This window comes from Ziziphus jujuba, chromosome 1 (assembly GCF_031755915.1).
Source record: "Ziziphus jujuba cultivar Dongzao chromosome 1, ASM3175591v1".
Lineage (NCBI taxonomy): Eukaryota > Viridiplantae > Streptophyta > Magnoliopsida > Rosales > Rhamnaceae > Ziziphus > Ziziphus jujuba.
In genome coordinates, this window is record NC_083379.1 from 9391777 (window position 1) to 9411147 (window position 19371).

Consider the following 19371-nt stretch of genomic DNA (forward strand, 5'->3'; position numbering starts at 1 on the left):
TGAAAGCATCAGCATATGACCCTCTACATGTTGTAAGGGATCGTTTATTCTCTCATGTCCTAGTAATATGGGAACTAATGTCATTACATGTCCACGTATTTATATATCTCAGAGATCTTTCCAATAATAACTTTTCGAAGTTCGACTCCAAATTACTGAGAAAAAATTCCGAAAATCTGCAAGGATTAACACTGATTTCTCAAATTTCTCTCTTTCTCCTCTCTCTCTCTCTCTATACATATATATATGTACACACACACACGATATCATTGGTAAATTTAATTGCTGTAAATAGGGTAGATTGAAGTTCAGCTATGAAACTTATTACTTAATCCTCGTTTTTGCAGGAACCTTTTTAATTGCTGTAATCAACCCATTCTGCCAAATATGTAGGTTATTGTTTGCTCTGTTGTGCTAAATAACTAGGAGAAATTCGCACAAATTTTTTTTCTTTTTTGGTAAATGATTTCTTAACAATTTGATGGTCAAAATTCCAGGACTAATTTTTGGAATCAGATGAAAGGGAAAGGGTGTCCTAAAGGGAAACACATGAGTATGTTAATTTATTTTTAAAACATATGTGCATTGCTAATCTAATGATGAATGTTTCAATTTTAAGTTTTCATTATTTAAATTAAAATTTCGGATTACGAAAGAATGGGCTTCTTGGATCTCCAGAATATTCATTGTTCATTAATTGTGGTGGTGAGGGAACATTTATTAATGGGCATCAATGATAATGAAACATCACAATTTTTTATAAGCCCAAAAGGAAACTGGGCTTATAGCAATTCTGGAGGCTTTTTGTCAACATCTTTGAATTCCAGTGATTATATCAAAAGAGGGAAATGTGGAATTTCAGTAGCTGACGCACCTCTATATGAAAAGGCTCGCCTCTCTCCGACCTCCCTAAAGTATTATGGGGTTGTTTGCGTAAAGGTGGATACAATGTCACACTTCATTTTGCTGAAATTGTTTATGCTGAAGACACTTCATTTTGCTGAAATTGTTTATGCTGAAGATGAAGAGCATAGCAGTTCAATGAAAAGGATTTTCCATGTTGATGTACAGGTAAATAACCAATTTTTTTTTTTTTTTTTTACTCTAATATTGGCAAAATTTGCCAATTTCAATTTTTGAGGAACTTATTAGAACTTCTTGTAAATTATTATAGGGTGAGAGGCAATTAACAGATTTCAACATCAAAGAGAGCGCAGGAGGTCTAAATAAAATCATAGTAAAAACAAATCTCACAGCAAATGTTGCTGATAATGGTGTGTTGGAGATCCACTTGCACTGGGCTGGAAAAGGGTCCACGGTGGATTTATCTTCTTCTAGTGGGAATCATCGAACTCGTTCTAGTGGGCCTCTTATTTCGGCCATCACTGTAACTCCTGGTAAAATGTCTTACTAAATTAATGTTTATGTTCCTTTCGGTGAATATTATTGAGCATACGAGAAATTTTGATTGTACAGATAGAAGCTCTAACACTTTTTTTTAAAATTATTTTAATTAAGAACCTGAGAAAATCTAACATTAATTATTTTTTTTTTCTAACATTAATCAGAGTTCAAAATCAAACGTAAGAAGCTGTCTCCTTTAGAAATTTCAATGATTACATTGGCTTCAATAGTATTTGCTGCGCTGCTTTTGTTGGCTTTGGCTTGGGCAATGGGCGGGTTTCGAAAAGAAGAGCTTCACGGTAAGATAAACTACAACATTATGCATATAGGATAACAAACAATCAGTTTATTATATATACGTTTAAATATCATTTTATACTTTCTTTAATTTTTTATTTTTTTTTATTTTTTATGGAACAGAAATAAATGTAGGTCAAGAGAAGCCTGTCACCCTCAAACAGTTAAAAGATGCGACTGGAAAATTCAGCAAAGAAATGGAGATTGGCAAAGGGGGCTTGGTAAAGGGGGCTCCGGGACAGTTTATAGGGTAAGTTTTTAAAGGGCAGTTTCTACCTACCAATGTATTTGAGAAAAACTCTTGTCTAATTAATACTATCGTGTCTGCAGCACACCTAACGATGCATGAATCATCCATGGTCATAATTTTTCATAATTTCTTTCCCAAAATATATCTATATATATATATATATATATATATAAATGTAACTTCTTATATTATTTGCACATTGCTAGATGGACCCATTCAATGTCCAAAATAAATTGTCATAGATTGTTTTTGTCAACTATTTTGGTTCATGGAACCACCTTCAATTTTCATATCCTTATCTATTGAGTAAAGGTTAACTTGGATATAAAATACAAATATTAATTTGTTTTTTTTTTTATAAAATATAAATAATAATTTGTCAATTGAATGGATGCAGGCTCAACTGACGCCAGAATATAATGTAGCTGTGAAAAGGATTTTCATTAATTCGATTGAAGGGATCAACAAAACGAAAAGTGAATTTTATAATAGGTTACAAAAATTGGCACATGAGAATCTGGTTCGACTATTTGATGTCTATGTTGGAAAGGACATGTATTTGCTCATATACGAATATATGGCAAACAGATCCCTTCAAGATGTCTTGCTCGGTGGTATTCATTTTCTATACTTGCTATCATATCTCTAGCGTTTTGCTTCAAATACTAACACACACACACACACAAAACACACAAAAAAGAAAAAAAAGAAAAAAAAGAAAAGAAAGAGAAATCATATAAGAGTTTATTATCTAGAGATGAATTAATTAAGTGTCTCATTTTCTATGGATTTTTTGATTAAAATATACAAAATTGCAGTTACTCAAAAGTGTTTTATTCTATTTCAAAAAAAAAAAAAAAAAATCCTGTTCCAAATTACATGACTTATAACATAATATATACACATATGGTCATTCTTTCACTGGAGAGAATTCTACCCAGAATCATCTTGAACACGATGTGTGATATTGTCCTGAATGATTCTGAAAATATTTTTTTCTGGATGATATATACATATAGATATATGTATGTATTTTTTGTAGGATACCAAAACTGATGATCAAAGTGTCATAGGTTAAGGTTAAATGATGGCTCTATTTATTTTTCCCTCAAAGTAATTATATGGGAATTGAAGTAGTGACTTAATAATTTGCAGAATCAAAATCCAAGATCACATTAGACTGGGAAGCTAGATTTAATATATGCCTTGGAATAGCGAAGGGTTTGAAGTACCTACATGAAGAGCATCCAAGAGGACCTAGTTTGAAGATGGTTCATAGGGGTATTAAACCTACGAATATTGTAACACCCCGTCCCAAATCGCACCGGAATCCGTGCACGTTGATCGAGATTGACCGTTGACCGTTGACCGAAGGGGTCAAAAGTTGACTTTTTGTTCCGGTTGGAATTCTAGGTTGACTGAGGTACTGTTACGAAGTACACGTTGGCACGAGTTCGTAGACTGGTAGTGAAAGTTATGAGCAAAACAAGTTGAGGTCCAAACTGTCCAAGGGGTACCGGAGTTGACTTTTTATTCATGCAAGGTTGAGCTTTGACTCATGCATGGTTGTGTAGTGTTCGTCGATACGAGTCCGTAGACTGGCGGCACGTCCGATTTGGACATGTGGTTTGAAAGTTATGGACCTGTAGAGTTTTTCAAATACCGTATTATTTTAATATTATTTTTAAAACGCGTAACGATGTGCCATGTGTGACTTACTGAAGGTGACCATGTGTCACCATGGTGAAATGCCACATGTCAACCATGTGTAAAATCAAATTATTTTTATTATTATTTTAAATAATAATATTTTTTATTTAATTAATTTGAATTTATTTGTTTTATTTTCCTTTTTCTTTTTCTTTCTCTTTTCTTTTCCCCACGTGGGAAAACACCATTTCTTTTCTTTTTTTCTTTTTCTTTTCTTTTTTCCTTTTTTTCCTTCTTCTTTCCCGAGCACCAAAACACAAAAAACACAGTTTTTTCTCCCACCGGTCGTCCCTCTCTCTCTCCTTGCTACACTTTTTCCGGCCACCCATACAGTACATGCGCCGGCCACCGTCCAAGCCCTCCACCTTGCGACCTCGGCCACCAAATTTCCCTGCCAGCCGCGGCGAAGTCGCGGCGGCGAGGTGGAATTGTTCCGGCGATTCTCGCCGTTTCTGACCAACCCAGCCCGTCCCATACCTCTATTCCACTATTTTCGACCCCTCTGAGTCCATTTCCGGGGTTATTTTGCCCAAAATCCCCACCGTTGGAAAGATCCCTCAAGATCAAAACCGGCCGAAGCTTCCCGACCAAATTCCGACCACCTCCGGCGGAATTGGGTTCAATGGAGACCGGATTGGTAATCCTCGTCGCTCAAGCTTCGATTCGGTATATCATTCGCCTAATTTGGTTAAAGTTTGTGTTTGATCCCCCGGGTACCGGGTATTATTTACCCGATTAAAATATTAATTTATTTGACTGTCTGTGAATTTTGTTCTAGGAGCACGGGTGAGTCATGGAATTGATCCTATAATGGATCGTGGTTTAATTGCGTGCTCCAGGTGAGTGACCCACCTTCAAATTAATTTTGGGAAATTTACTTGGTGAATATATTATGTGTGATTTAAATATTTGGAATTTAATTTCTATGTGCCAAATATTTATTTGATTTATTGTGGAATTATTTGTGAATTTATCGGATTTAAGAAATGTGCATTTCACCAATTTATGCCATGTGAAATTATTTTATGGTTTTGCGAATTTTGAAATTCGGGTGGTTTTAATGTTAAATTGGGCATGATTTGATTTTCAAATATTTCAAAGAAAATATTTGGTTATGTTGGTGATTTCAATTTTTATAAAATATGCCCATGGAATATTATGAGATTTGATTATGATATTTCGAGAAATTATTTATGCTTGGAAAAATATGGATATTTGAATTGATGGATTTGGGGGTTGGTGGATTTGAAAATGATGGAATTTATGGTATTGATTATAAAGAAATTGTGGAGAATTTCCCCGGTTCAAGCGGATGGATTATGCCCGCTATGATTATGAAAAATGTGAAATTGTTTTATAATTTAAATTTGTGGATTTTATGATTTTTAGATGCACCGTGCACGTACTGGTGTTCTGATTATATGTGATATGGTATATGTGATATGGATATTGTGCACACGGATATGATTAGCGCGCAGGTGGGTGTGAGTAGCGCGCGGTTGATATTATGAGGTGTCCTGTGGTTGCTATTGGATGTGGGTGGCCACCCCTCCATGGCCGGGACACCAGGTTAGCAGCGGCGCAGTGGGACGCCACGCGACCGTATGCCGGTTTCTTTCTATAACCTCCTGTCTGGCGGTACCTCGGGACGCTGGGTACTGTTGGCGCCACTGGTATATAGTGGGTGCATCAACTGATTTTCGGAACTGTGTTTTAAAAATAAAATGTTTTAAAGCTTTATTGGAATTAAAATTTATTATTACTGTTTCTGATATTTATTTGATGTCTTGGTTTTCGAGGAATATGAATAAAGGGTTTTGTGAAAATGTTTTAAAAGGGGAACCTTTCCAACTGAGAGAATTGTAAGGGTTTTGAGAGAAAATATTATTTCCAAATAATTATTATTTATATACCTATTACCGTGGTATTATATTATATAGTAGATAGGGTCGCTCACTGAGATGATTAGCATCTCACACTCTTAAATTCCGTTCCTCTAGGTACCAGGTTGTCGGTGTTCATTTGGAGCGGACTTGATCTTCCTCGCTGTATTAGTTCGTGCGGTACCTTGTTCTTCTTTTACTGCAGTTGTAATATTTCTTTCACTCTTGCTGTATTCTATATCTTGTAATACTTCATAAAGCTCTGTATACTGTATTGGACACTTATGTATTTATATTGCACTGGATTACTGTATTTTTATTTTGAAGTGCTGAAATTTGTGGAACCAACTTGTAGTACTGTGGGAGGAATAAGGGGATGTTTTTAGAAGTGTGTTTTCAGCGCAGGTAAATTTTTGGTAAGTAAATCCCTTAGGGGAGGTGCTGTCGGATTTTCCGTTGGAGGGTTTGGTGGTATTTCCTTGGGATCAGGGCTTGTCTAGGGTTCCGGGGAAGGAATTCTGGACGGGTCCTGACAAATATCCTTCTTGATGGAGGCCTAAAGTCTAAAATATCAGATTTTGGGAATTCAGTCCTCTATGCAGAGGATTACCAAGATAATCAATTTAATAAGGGCATGAAAGAAGAAGCATCAAGGTAAGTAAACTAATAAAGTAGTAGGCCATGACACATTTTCTATTTTATCTTAGTTTTTCAATAAAATTGCTTTTAATTACATATTATAAAATGAGACAGGAGTATGATTCTAAAATAAAAGGTTGCATTGAGAGTAACAATGTCAGGACCCGTCCAGAATTCCTTCCCCGGAACCTTAGACAAGCCCTGATCCCAGGGAAACCCTACCGGACCCTCCAATGGAAAATCCGACAGAGCCTCCCCTAAGGGATTTACTTACCACAACTACCTGCACTGAAAACACACTTCTATAAACATCCCCTTATTCCTCCCACGATACTACAAATTGATTCCACAAATTGCAGCACTTCAAAATAAAAACAGTAATCCAGTGCAAGATAAATACAACAAGAGTGAAAGAAATATTACAACTGCAATAAAAGAAGAACAGGGTACTTCACGAAGTAAAACAGCGAGGAAGATCGAGTCCGCTCCGAATGAACACCGACAACCTGGTACCTAGAGGAACGGAATTTAAGAGTGTGAGATGCTAATCATCTCAGTGAGTGACCCTATCTACTGTACAATATAATACCACGGTAATAAGTATATAAATAATAATTAATTGGAAATAATAATTTCTCTCAAAACCCTTACAATTCTCTCAGTTGGAAAAGTTTCCCTTTTAAAACCTTTTCACAAAACCCTTGTTCGTAATCCCCGAAAACCAAGACATCAAATAAATACCAGAATAGTAATAATTATATTTTTAATTCCAATACAGTTTCCAAACATTTTATTTTTTTTAAAACACAGTTCTGAAAAATCATTTGATGCACCCACTATATACCAGTGGCGCCAACAGTACCCAGCGTCCCGAGGTACCGCCAGTCAGGAGGTTATAGAAAGAAACCAGCATATTGTCGCGTGGCGTCCCACTGCGCCGCTGCTAACCTGGTGTCCCGGCCATGGGAGGTGGCCACCCTCATCCGATGGCAACCACAGGACACCCTCATAATATCACCTGCGCGCTACTCACACCCACCTACGCGCTAATCATATCCGTGTGCACAATATCCATATCACATATAATCAGAACACCAGTACGTGCACGGTGCATCTAAAAATCATAAAATCCACAAATTTAAATTATAAAACAAATTTCACATTTTGCATAAACACAGCGGGTATAGTCCATCCGCTTGAACCGGGAAATTCTCCATAATTTCTTTATAATCAATACCATAAATTCCATGATTTTCAAATCCACCAACTCCCAAATCCATCAATTCAAATATCCACATTTTTCCAAGCATAAATAATTTCTCGAAATATCATAATCAAATCTCATAATATTCCATGGGCATATTTTATAAAAATTGAAATCACCAACATAACCAAATATTTTCTTTGAAATATTTGAAAATCAAATCATGCCTAATTTAATATTAAAACCACAAGAATTTCAAAATTCGCAAAACCATAAAATAATTTCACATGGCATAAATTGGTGAAATGCACATTTCTTAAATCCGATAAATTCACAAATAATTCCACAATAATTCAAATAAATATTTGGCACATAGAAATTAAATTCCAAATATTTAAATCACACATAATATATTCACCAATTAAATTCCCCAAAATTAATTTGAAGGTGGGTCACTCACCTGGAGCACGCAATTAACCCACGATCCACTACGGGATCAATTTCACGACTCACCGGTGCTCCTAGAACAAAATTCATAGACAGTCAAATAAATTAATATTTTATTCGGGTAAATAATACCTGGTACCCGGGGGATCAAACACAAACTTTAACCAAAATAGGCGAATGATATACCGAATCGAGGCTTGTGGAACGAGGAGCGTATTACCGGTCTCCATCGACCCCAATTCCGCCGGAGGTGGCTGGAATTTGGCCGGAAAGTTTCGGCCGGTTTTCAATCCCTCGTATCTCGCACACCGCTTCGAATTTTTGAGATTGGAGGCCATTTTTGAACTCAGAGGACCCAAAATAGGGAGAGAGGAGGCTTAATTTGGACTGGGCTGGCCGGAAAACACAAGAAAAGAGGAGAGAGAAATTTTACCGGCCGGCGGCTTCTCCGGCCTGATCGGCGCGCGTCCGGCGGCCGGTGACCGTAAAAATTGGCAGCTGAGCTAGCCTCCTCCCTCCGCTCCTCACTGGCCGGCGCGTGTACTGTATGGGTGGCCGGAATTTAAAAACATGGGAGAGAGAGAGACGGACGGGAGAGAAAGAAAGAAAGAAAGAAAGAAAGAAAGAAAGAAAGAAGAAGAAGAAGAAGAAGGAGAGGAACAGGATCGGGCCTTGTGGCGTTTTTTCCCACGTGGGGAAAAGAAAAGAAAAAGAAAAAGAAAGGAAAAAGAAAAAGGAAAAGAAAAAGAAAAAGAAAAAGGAATATAAAAATAATTAAATAATTAAATAATGATATTATTATTTAAAATAATAATAAAAATAATTTGATTTTTACACATGGTTGACATGTGGCATTTCACCATGGTGACACATGATCACCTTCATTAAGTCACACGTGGCACATCGTTATGCGTGTAAAAATAATATTAAAATAATACAGTATTTGAAAAACTCTACAGGTCCAGAACTTTCAAACCACATGTCCAAATCGGACGTGCCGCTAGTCTACGGACTTGTATCGACGAGCACTTCACAACCATGCATGAGTCAAAGCTCAACCTTGCGTGAATAAAAAGTCAACTCCGGCACCCCTTGGACAATTTGGACCCCAAATTGTTTTGCTCATAACTTTCAAACCATAGCTCCGTTTTCAACGTGCTACCAGTCTACGAACTCGTGCCAACGTGTACTTCGTAACGGTACCTCAGTCAACCTAGAATTCCAACGGGATCAAAAAGTCAACTTTTGACCCTATCGGTCAACGGTCAACAGTCAACCTCGGTCAACGTGCAAAAATTCCGACATGGTTCGGGACGGGGTGTTACAAACAATGTATGCTCTAATAATATTTGATGTTGATTTTGAAAGATGCTTCTTAATGATACAGCGAGTATGTGGCTCTTGAGTACCTTATGTACGGAACCATATCATATAAATATGATGTTTATGGTTATGGGGTGGTTATACTCGAAATTCTTTGTGGGAGGAGAAATGCGGAACAAAAATTGAACAAGGATGAGTTAGAGTATCTTGTAGATGAGGTAAGCAAACAAAGCAGACTTGTGCCTTTCCCTTTTCTTGTCAAATTTAAGCATGTGTATCCTATTTATGCACTTATTAAGCCTTAATTTTGTCTAGGTAATTCATATAGTATATGCATGAAAAAAGTGCAAGAGAATTTTATTTTCAATCTCTGTACAAGCTGATAGCATTAGATAAATATTGCTGCAGGTTGTTGTCGCAAATTCACAAGGAAGGCTCCGTGAGATGGTCGATAAAAATTTTTTGGGGTATGATGAAAAAGAAGCCATAACAATTCTAAAGTTAGCTGTGAGGTGCATCAATATATCCACCAGTTTCAAGCCCACAATGTCTGAAGTTGTGAGTGTTCTGACAGGTGAGAAAACTATTGATGATATTTGGAAGCCTGACTCCACCCAGAATCTTTGCCAAAATTGTATAAAATCTCTACATGAAGATGATGGTGTTGTAGAGCTTCGGCATGCCTAGCTTTTTCTGGTGATTAATGTGCAATGAAAGCACACTGTTGTTGATTGTGCTTGTTGGTGTACTAAATTTCATGTTAGAAAGTGTGAAATTGTACTGAGAGTGTAAAAAATAAAGAATGTTTATGTGAAAGTTTAAAAAGATAGTAAGTGTGAAGAAAGCAAGTGAGACCAAAGTTGAAGTAATCACAGATAGAAACAAGTGAAGTGAGGTCCATTTGGTGCTCTTGCTTGTATTGTGAGTGTATGTTAGCAAGTAAATTGTGTATTGTGCTATTGTAAAATAATTTGAATCCAATCGCTTGTGATTTGAATTTAAACCTATCTCATAGAAATGTACAATTACCATGTATGACATGCTTTCTTGATCATTTATGTTTCTTATTAAACCTTTTAATGCATGCTGTCATTTATTATCACTTTCTACAATTCACCATCCTTTCAATATCTTCTTTTTATCTTCAAAAATGCTACTCAAGATTTATCAAAGCTATGGAGATTGGTAATTGAATTTTCTCACTGTTTATAGTTTCAATTTCATATCTATATAATTGAGTATGTGTAAATTTGTGACTTGAAGTGTAAAGAATTTTTGTTCTACATCTTATGGCTTCATAACCAAACATTTGTCAACCGCTTGGATGTAGGTAGAACTGCCAAATCACATTGTAGCTCTGAAGAGGTTTTTCACTCTTTTCGACTGTTGGAATTTATGGATAGAAAAGGAAATCTCCTTAAGATTATGTGTAACACCCCATCCCGGAGTATATTAGAATTTTTCTTGCATTGACTGAGTTTGACCGCCTTTGACCAAGTGGGGTCCTACCAGAATTTTTCTTGCATTGACAGAGTTTGACCGCCGTTGACCAAGTGGGGTCCGTTTTGACATTTTGTTCCAGATAGAATTTTGCATTGACCGTTGAAAACGGAGCTACATTTTGAAATATATGAGTAAAACAAATTGCAGTTCGAACTGTTCGAGTGGTGCCGTGTTTGACCTTTTGTTGTTGTAAAATTTTGTTTTTACTTATGTATGGTTATCAAGTACTCACCAATATGAGTTCATCGATTAGTAGCATGCTTGATTTGGGGACTTAGTTAAAAAGTTAAGGACCTGCAAGACTTTTCTAAGCTTGTATTATCATGTCCACAACTGTATGCATGTGGAAAACATGTGCACAGTATCCACCGACATTGTGTCACATGTCACTTATTTAACCAATTCGTGGTTGCATAGTGGCACCCATCGATGATTTTTTAATTTGTGGGACATGTGAGGTGAAGGTGAGAGAGAGGAAAGAGAAAGAGGAGATAGGAAGATGAGAGAGAACCAACCAACTACCGTTTACCTATTTCCAACCACCACCAACCCATATGTGCTTGACCACTGTGTGACCCACCTTGAAATCAACTGACTGGCCAAGAATCATGGTCAGATTGTTGATGACAAGCCCAAATCGGAGCAATTTCTGGTAACGGTGTTGTCAGCTTCGTTGGCTGATTTCTTTCAATTTGGCCACCCATTTTTGACACTGTTAGTCCCACCAAGTTACCCACCCTCTAATCTACCTCCCCACTAATTTTCACAGCCAATGGCCATCGAATGCACTGTCGGTAATGACCATGGCACCTCGCAATAAAACTTGGTTCTGGCAAGTTTCCGACGATCCCACCTACCATTTCCCATTAATTTGACTTGCCTAAAATCAAATCCGAGGCCTTTTGTCTCCAATTCTTAACAAATTGAGAGATTTGAGCATGTCTACTTGGAATCCTTCCTGGATAGATTCTGGCCACCACAAGTCTAATCTCCGGGAGGTAAGACACAATCCGTAATCCTCGTGTTATAAGCTTTGTTTTGGTATATCATTTGCATATTTTGGCCAACGTTTTGTGTGAGCTCCCCTGGATACCTATGTGTAATATATCCAAGTAAAATATTATTTTAATCAGTTTGGTGTAATATTGATATTTTAAGTATGCATGTGATTCGTGAGATCGATCCCATGGAGGTTCTTGATTGATTCAGGAACTTGAAGTGGGTGATCCTCCTTCAAAAGCTATTTTGGGCCGATTGCAAAATATATATTTTATGTTGTTTGAAATTATGAATAATAATATCTGTTTAATATTTAAGAGAATTTCCATTTAAATTTATATTGCCAGTTTATGATAAATTTTAAGATATGTATTACTGCAATATGTATTTTTGAGGTTTTAAAGAATTATTGTTTTAATTTTGTTAAATTTATTGTTGATTTTTTTATGCATAATAATTGTGTTTATATGAATTTAATTATATATGAATTTTATGTGGTTTTCATGATATTTTTGATTCAAACACTAGATTTAAGCATTTGAGAAAATAATTGTTTTAAATTATTATGCTTAAAAATGGATTTATGCATTTAAATATTTGTGGATTTGGTTTTATTGTGATAAAATTAATGGATTCAAATTGATGGATCTATGGCGATGATTTAAAGAAAGAGTGAATTTTAATGGATTTAAAAGGATGTAATAAACTCGGTGATATTTATGCGATTTACAATTTTATGATTTTATATGTATCATATAGCACTTGTTTTCTGTATTATATAAGTTGTGATTGTTAGTGTGCAAGTATATAGAGTCTTCCTATGGGAGTCATGGACCTGAGGCTAGGCAGGTATGATGTATAGTAAGCATCAGCTATCCTCCTTCCATAGTCAGGATGACTGTTGATAGCATCAGTGTTGTTGGAACACCAAAGCTACTGTTTGCGGGTTTCTCTCTTTAACCTTCCCGTTAGAATGGTGTTGAAGACACTGGGTACCATCTCGCACCACTAACATATAGTGTGGTGCATCATATTATTTTCTCGACAAAATCTTCAAAACAAAAATGTTTTAAATATATTTAGATTTGAAATGTATTAAATCAGGTCTTTATAATTTATTTTATTTTAATGTTTTAAGATGTAATTTATCAAAATTTTATTATTCATTTTAAACTAATGTTTGGAAATGCACTTATTCATGTCTTTATTATTTATTTTAATTTGAGATTTTAACATGAATTTTCTTGTATTTTATTATCTACTTCGAATTGAGATTTTATTTAATTAAATATTTAAATGTTACTTTTATTATTATTAGTTCATTGATATGATTATTCAAAATTTTATAAATTATGTATTGAGAATAAATTTTAGCATAGTTTATAGCATCAATTCCATGTCTATAACACTCAACTAATATCAGTGTTTGAAGTTTTGAGTGTTGTGACAAGATTTTGTTCCTTCATCCAATGGAAGTGAAAAGGCATAGAGTGGAAGATATCCCTCGCAAACTTCTTAACTTTAATAAAATTGCTATGGAATCAACAAAATTATAGTTAAAGTTATTTCAATTATACACAAGATACACCAACACCAATATTACAGAATAAGGCCAATAGAATAAAGCATAAAAATATCCACACACCACACATATTACAACAACATCATCAATGCATAGAAAGCAAATAATATTAATTGTGACATCACACAATTAAAGGACTACATGGACATTATGGCCTTCTTTAATCTTAATTTTTTTGCCAAGATCCTGATTTTTTCTCCAAAACAACTTTAGACTTGACAGAATAAGGAAACCTTTTAGTTTGTAGCAATGACTAACGTCCATGTAGCATAGTACAGGCATATTTTTTGCAAGTCTGTCCAGTTCACATCCAATCGAGCCAAGTACTTCAAGCACAGACCCTCGATGTTCCAAGCAGTGTGATGATTGTCATCCTCAATCTCTGGGGTTAATTTGATAAGATCACCATTTTCAATGGAAAGATATTGCAATCTAGCAAGTCGAGAGGGACAAACCCATAATGGCAGAGTTGTGCGATGGTAATTCCAAAGATAAAGCTCCTACAAGGCTGGAGGAGGAATTATCCGATCCATCTTCTTCAAAATCTCTGAAGTGTTACTTTTATAATTGCCAGCACCAATAGCTAGAACCTTGAGGTTTTCAGGATGAGCTAGGACGTTTAGCTCGTTTTCCAAGATTTCAGTATCATCACTTAAGTTGATTCGAAGTACTCTCAATTGTTTAAGTTCTCCAAGCTCAATAAGTTGGCAGCTATTTCCTTTCGACTGACTCATCACCACAAATCCAGAGAGTTCTTGAAGATGAGATAACCTTCCCAATCCCTTGGGTAGGTTCTCAAGTGGACAAGACCTCAAGTCCAATAACATCAGCCTCCTCAAAGTTGTAATTGATGGATGTATCCTTTCAGGTCGTCACATTTGGTCAAAACCAATAGCTGAAGATTGAGAGTTTTCTAATTGAAGATGGCACTGATTCCAAGCGTTGAAGTCCAGCAAGATTCAAATTTGCTAATCGTTTGAGGGAACTAACCCACTTAAACAGCTCTTCTGCATTGATCTGTTTCAGGTTGCTGTTTGAGATATCCAACACTCTAAGGGATGTCAGCAACCCAAAATTCCTTAAGTCCTGCTTCGCAATATTCGACACCTGTGACATTAATGCTTTAATATTTAATCTGTTTCCTAATGGCTTTCCTCGCATGGCATTGCTGAAACCTAACCACCGACACTCTTCTGTCAATTTTTGCTGGCCTATTTCATCAAAGCTACAAAATGCCTCCTTCTGAGCATTCATGATGATCAATTCCCACACCATATCACGTATCTTGCATTCATAGATCCTCCCATCATAGCGTCGTTGTTCCACAGCTTCGATAAGAGACCTTTTCACTAGTTGCAAGATGTATTCGTACCCCATTTTAATTGCTGATTTTAAGCCTTTCCCCTGAATAAGACCTCACCAACCCACCAATGGATTAGTTGTTCAGTTATTACCTTGAAGTCTTTAAGGTAAATGGAGAAAGACAATAGGCATTGTTTCAGATGAGATGGAAGTTCATCATAACTTAGTTAAAGAGATGCCATAACTGATTTACTTCTTCCTTCAGTTGTCAAGTCATGAAAGCTTTTCTAAATTTGAGTCCAACTAGCAAGGGATTCAATCTTTGGTGCTAATAAAGCTTTTATTGTCTTGATTGCTAGTGGAAGCCCCCCACACTTCTTTATGATATCTTTTCCTATTTTCTCGAACTTGGGATTTGGACAGATTCCCTTATTAGAAGAAAATGCAAATTTGGAGAACAAAGACCAACTGTCAATGTCATTTAGAAAATCAGGCCTGTGGATTCGTGAGTTTTCAACACCCATATCATTAGCAACGTTTTCATTCCTTGTAGTAATTATGATGCAGCTGCTTTTACCATCTCGTTTTGGAAAATTAGAGCACAAGGTTGTTCACCATTCCACATCCATTTCCCATACATCATCCATAACAATAAGGCAGGTCTTATCAGCGAGAACTTGTTGAAGCTCCTCGAACAACTGCCTACTATCAAACCCAAATACCTTTTTGCCTAACTTTTCCAGCATTTACTTCACAACATGGTGATACGAACCTAGGACGACCTGCTCTTAAACCCATATTATATTAGCCCGGATCTTAATTAAGTTCAAGTTCTAATGGAATGGACCTCAACCCTTAACCAACCTGTGGTTAGAAACCTTGGTATAATGTAGACGCCACAATAGGGGATGAAAAACCTATTGATAAGTCAAGCTAAAACAACCAATTCTCTAATGGTGTTTTAGGTGTTCTTAAAGAACAAAGAGATAATTAATCTCACAAGTATTTTCTTAATCAAATCAAAGTTGTTTTATTATTGAAAAATAAGCCTTTAAATAGGCTTGAAAGAAACAAAATAAACCCTAAAAAATAATTCAAAATCGGACTCCTATAGGAATTAGGAAACTTGACCGAATTCTAATATGTCCTAAACTAAGTTTCCTAAACTAAATTTGATTAATTAATTCCTTTATTATGAATTAGGAATTAATCAATTTACAATGAAAATAATAAAATAATAACTTTACTAAACTTATTTGTCCAGAAAATAAATAAATAAAAACTAAAAAGTAATGGTAGTTTCCTAAAACAAAAAGTAGAATAAAATTAGGAAACTATAATACTAGCTTTTTTGACTAATTTGACTTTGACCAATATTTGACCTCTTTGAGCTCCAAATCAGCTTCTAGATGCTTTGTAGGATGCCAAATAAGCGGAATATGAAGTCCCACACGTTGCCCATGCTTGGAAAAATAAGAAAAGGCTAATACAGTAAAATACAGTAAAGCCAGCAAGCAATACAGCAAATTCGGCCAAATTGTTGATGTTGTCCATACAAGCCCTTTTTGATTGCATTTGAGGCTGATTTAACTTGATTCCATGACCTCTTAGGCATATGTATTGAACCCATAAAGCATTGGAACCATTTCATGCTTCTCGGACTCCAAAAATGTACCAAAACTGTCACCTGGGTCCGTATCGGCTTCCACCACTTGGATGCTTCAAATAGGCTTTGTATTTTCAAGTATGGACAAGCTCTGTTCAGATTGATTACCCTCTGTATAAATACTCCCAGGTTTCCCTTAAATCTCTTAATTTGAGCTCTTGTGATTGGCCTAGTCTTCATCCGTGTCGAGTTAGCACCCCAGCAGGTTATCGGTGGAGCGGGCTCGGGCGGAATCACATCATTCCCCTCCTCTTGAAAAGGATTTGTCCTCAAATCAAGATCATCACCTGCATCAAAAGGAGTTAAATCAGCAACATTAAATGCAGCACTCATGTTATACTCACTCGGTAAATCAAGCTTGTAGGCATTCTTGTTATTCGGCTCCAAAACTTGAAAAGGTCCATCCATAGGCGTCATGAGCTTTGACTTTCTTTGATTAGGAAAGCAACCCTTAAATCTCTTAATTTGAGCTCTTGTGATTGGCCTAGTCTTCATCCGTGTCGAGTCAGCACCCCAGCAGGTTATCGGTGGTGCGGGCTTGGGCGGAATCACATCACATGGTCTTTGCTGAAAGCTCTTGAAACACAAACCCATATGAACTTATCAAACCAACTTATTACCTCATTATCATGATAGATTTTCTGGGCAATGGTGGTTTTTCCCAAACCCCCCATCCCCACAATGGCAATTTGCAAAAGTGTTTCTTGGGTGTCAAGAATCCACTCTTTAATTTTTGTCAAATCAGCTTCCAATCCAATTGTCTCAGATGGGTAGGAATCCTGGGATATGAATCCTCTAACATAGCTTGAATCTTCAATGTAGATGTTATGATGTGGCGCTCTTTAGAAACTACCCAAGCTCTTCTCAATCTACTCAATTCTCATATTAATGTCTTTCAATTTCTTACTTGTCTTATACAAAAACACTAGATCAGAGAGGGATGAATGGAAGCAAGACCGATACTTCTCGTATTCATCTCGGACAATGCAATCAGTAAGAATGTTATCAGCATCATCAACCACTCCTGTAAGCTTGATTATAGCTGCCTTGGCAAAGTCATTCTTATTCTTAAGACTCTCAGTGTCAATCATGAAGGCTATCATAAGATCAAGGCATGACTTCATATTATCAAACTCACCTTTGAAGTCCAGTGCAAATTGAGGTTCATTCTTTACAACTGTATATACTAATTGCAAAAGGTTTTGGAGCATAGCATCCACTGGCTGAGACATGGTTGCTTCCTGCTTAATTTTTCTTTTATCTGTTACATATAATTAATTTCATAGTGCTGTTATTTTATTTGGTCTCTCACTTTCATAATTAGAATTTAAAAATATCAATATATAAACAAATAAATAAACAAAACTATAAATCATCACTCTATTCTGTGTTGGAAAATTAATATCAAACTTGGATTAGAAGATTTGAAGCTAAAATGTTCAAGCTATATTGAAGTGGTAAATTTATATTTGAAATTTAAATAACTCTGGATTACCTTGCATTTAAATTTAAATGTGTTATATAAGTCTATATGTTTTATGTATTGAAATGTGAAAAGAAGTGTGAAGAAAAAAAAAATGAGTAAAAAAAAATATTGAGAAATAAAAATATTTATTTTGTTCTTGTGACTTCTGTTTCCTTCCTCTATACTGATATTTTTATTTTTTTTAAAAAAAAAAGCCACTAGTGGTATTGGAACAGGTTACTATACTAAAAAAAAAAAAAAAAAAAACATGGTGTCTCCAGGTAACTCTCTTCTAATTCCTTAAAATTATCTACTTTATTTTTTCAAAGGTGAAAACTATCAAGTTTGGAGTATCAAAATGAAAACTTTATTTGTTGCTTTTGACTTATGGGAGCTAGTTGAGAATGGCTATACAAATTATGATAATAAGGAAGGAAGAGAAGGAAGACCAACTGTAGCACAATTGAAAGAAGTGAAAGGAAATAAGAAAAGGGATGTTGAGGCTTAATCTATTATTCAACAAGCTTCGGATGACACAATATTTCCAAGGCAAATGGTGCAAGAAAATCAAAAGAAGCTTGGGAATTACTTCAAAGTGAGAGGAGGAACGAATCAAGTAAATACTATGAGATCGCAAATACTTCGTTGTGACTTTGAAACTTTGTTGATGAAAATTTGGAGGCAATTAATGATTTTCTTGCTAGATTTATTGGTGTTATAAATCAACTGAAATCACTTGGTGAATGAATATTTGATCAAAAAGTTGTTGAAAAGGTGTTGGAGAGTTTAATTCCTAAATTTGATAGCATAGTGGCTGCAATTGAAGAATCAAAGGATTTCTCTCAATTATCTTCTTTCTAGTTTTAATGGTTCTTTAAAAATGCATGAAACAAGATTGAATAGGTATATTGAAGTTCAAGTAGGGCATGCTTTTCAGGCATGTTCAGATCAAAAGAGGTAAATAGCAAAATTTTTCAGGGTTGGAAAATCATGCAAAAGACAAAAATTAGGAGTTTCAGAATAAAGGAAAAGGTGAGGCAGAAAACCAAATTGGTGAGAGGTCTTCTGATAAAGATAATGGTGATATGCTTACTTGTTATTACTATAAGAAGAAGGGGGCATATTGAGAAAAATTGCTGGTATAAAAATAAGGATCCAAATATTCCTTATTGCTCTTCTTGTGAAAAATATGGACATGAAGTTAAAAATTGTTGGCATAAACCAAAAACAAATGTGAATTTTGTTGAGGAAAAAAGTGAACAAATGATAAAGAAGAATTGAAAGAAGAAGTTTATCTTGTGTTGGTTATATAAAAGAAAATAGTTGGTATATTGATACTGGATGCAATAATCATGTGATTGGTGATAAAACTTTGTTTTTTGATTTAGATGAGTTTAAAAGCCAAGGTAAGGGAAGTTGCTTTGGTTGACAGTGAAAAAATAGTGCAGAATGTTATGTATGTACCAGGTCTGACTCAAAATTTGATAAGCTTGGAAAAGTTAATGAAAGCAGGTTATTTTGCAATTTTTGGTGAAGAAAGGTGCACGGTATACAGAAAGGAAGATAATGAACGAGTGGCAGATCCAAAACAATTGGTCAGAGAGGGCACAATAAAAAATAATTGATAATAAAATCAAAAATTACTTAATTATGAAGTGCATAATCAGTAATTTATATTTTCTATTCAACTATGATAG

General features: G+C 35.5%; 1 protein-coding gene and 1 pseudogene across 1 annotated transcript; one reads left to right on the forward strand and one right to left on the reverse strand.

Annotated features, from left to right (window-relative positions):
* The first annotated feature begins 657 nt into the window (after window positions 1-657).
* Window positions 658-9844, forward strand: LOC132804154 (probable LRR receptor-like serine/threonine-protein kinase At1g53430). Its single transcript, XM_060818162.1, has 6 exons — window positions 658-1071; window positions 1175-1397; window positions 1569-1703; window positions 1825-1951; window positions 9222-9375; window positions 9566-9844. The coding sequence occupies exons 1-6, from the start codon at window positions 658-660 to the stop codon at window positions 9842-9844; spliced, it is 1332 nt and encodes a 443-aa protein (XP_060674145.1).
* Window positions 9845-14632: 4788 nt separating this feature from the next.
* On the reverse strand, window positions 14633-16973 carry LOC107435401 (disease resistance RPP13-like protein 4; annotated as a pseudogene).
* Between the last annotated feature and the right edge of the window lie 2398 nt (window positions 16974-19371).

What these genes read in the sequence shown, in the direction of transcription:
- LOC132804154 (XM_060818162.1), top strand. Translation starts at nt 658, where the DNA reads ATGGGCTTCTTGGATCTCCAGAATATTCATTGTTCATTAATTGTGGTG. An exon ending in GCTCCGGGACAGTTTATAGG is followed by an intron (nt 1,952 to 9,221) that starts GTAAGTTTTTAA and finishes TTAATGATACAG; the next exon opens with CGAGTATGTGGCTCTTGAGT. An exon ending in TAGAGTATCTTGTAGATGAG is followed by an intron (nt 9,376 to 9,565) that starts GTAAGCAAACAA and finishes ATATTGCTGCAG; the next exon opens with GTTGTTGTCGCAAATTCACA.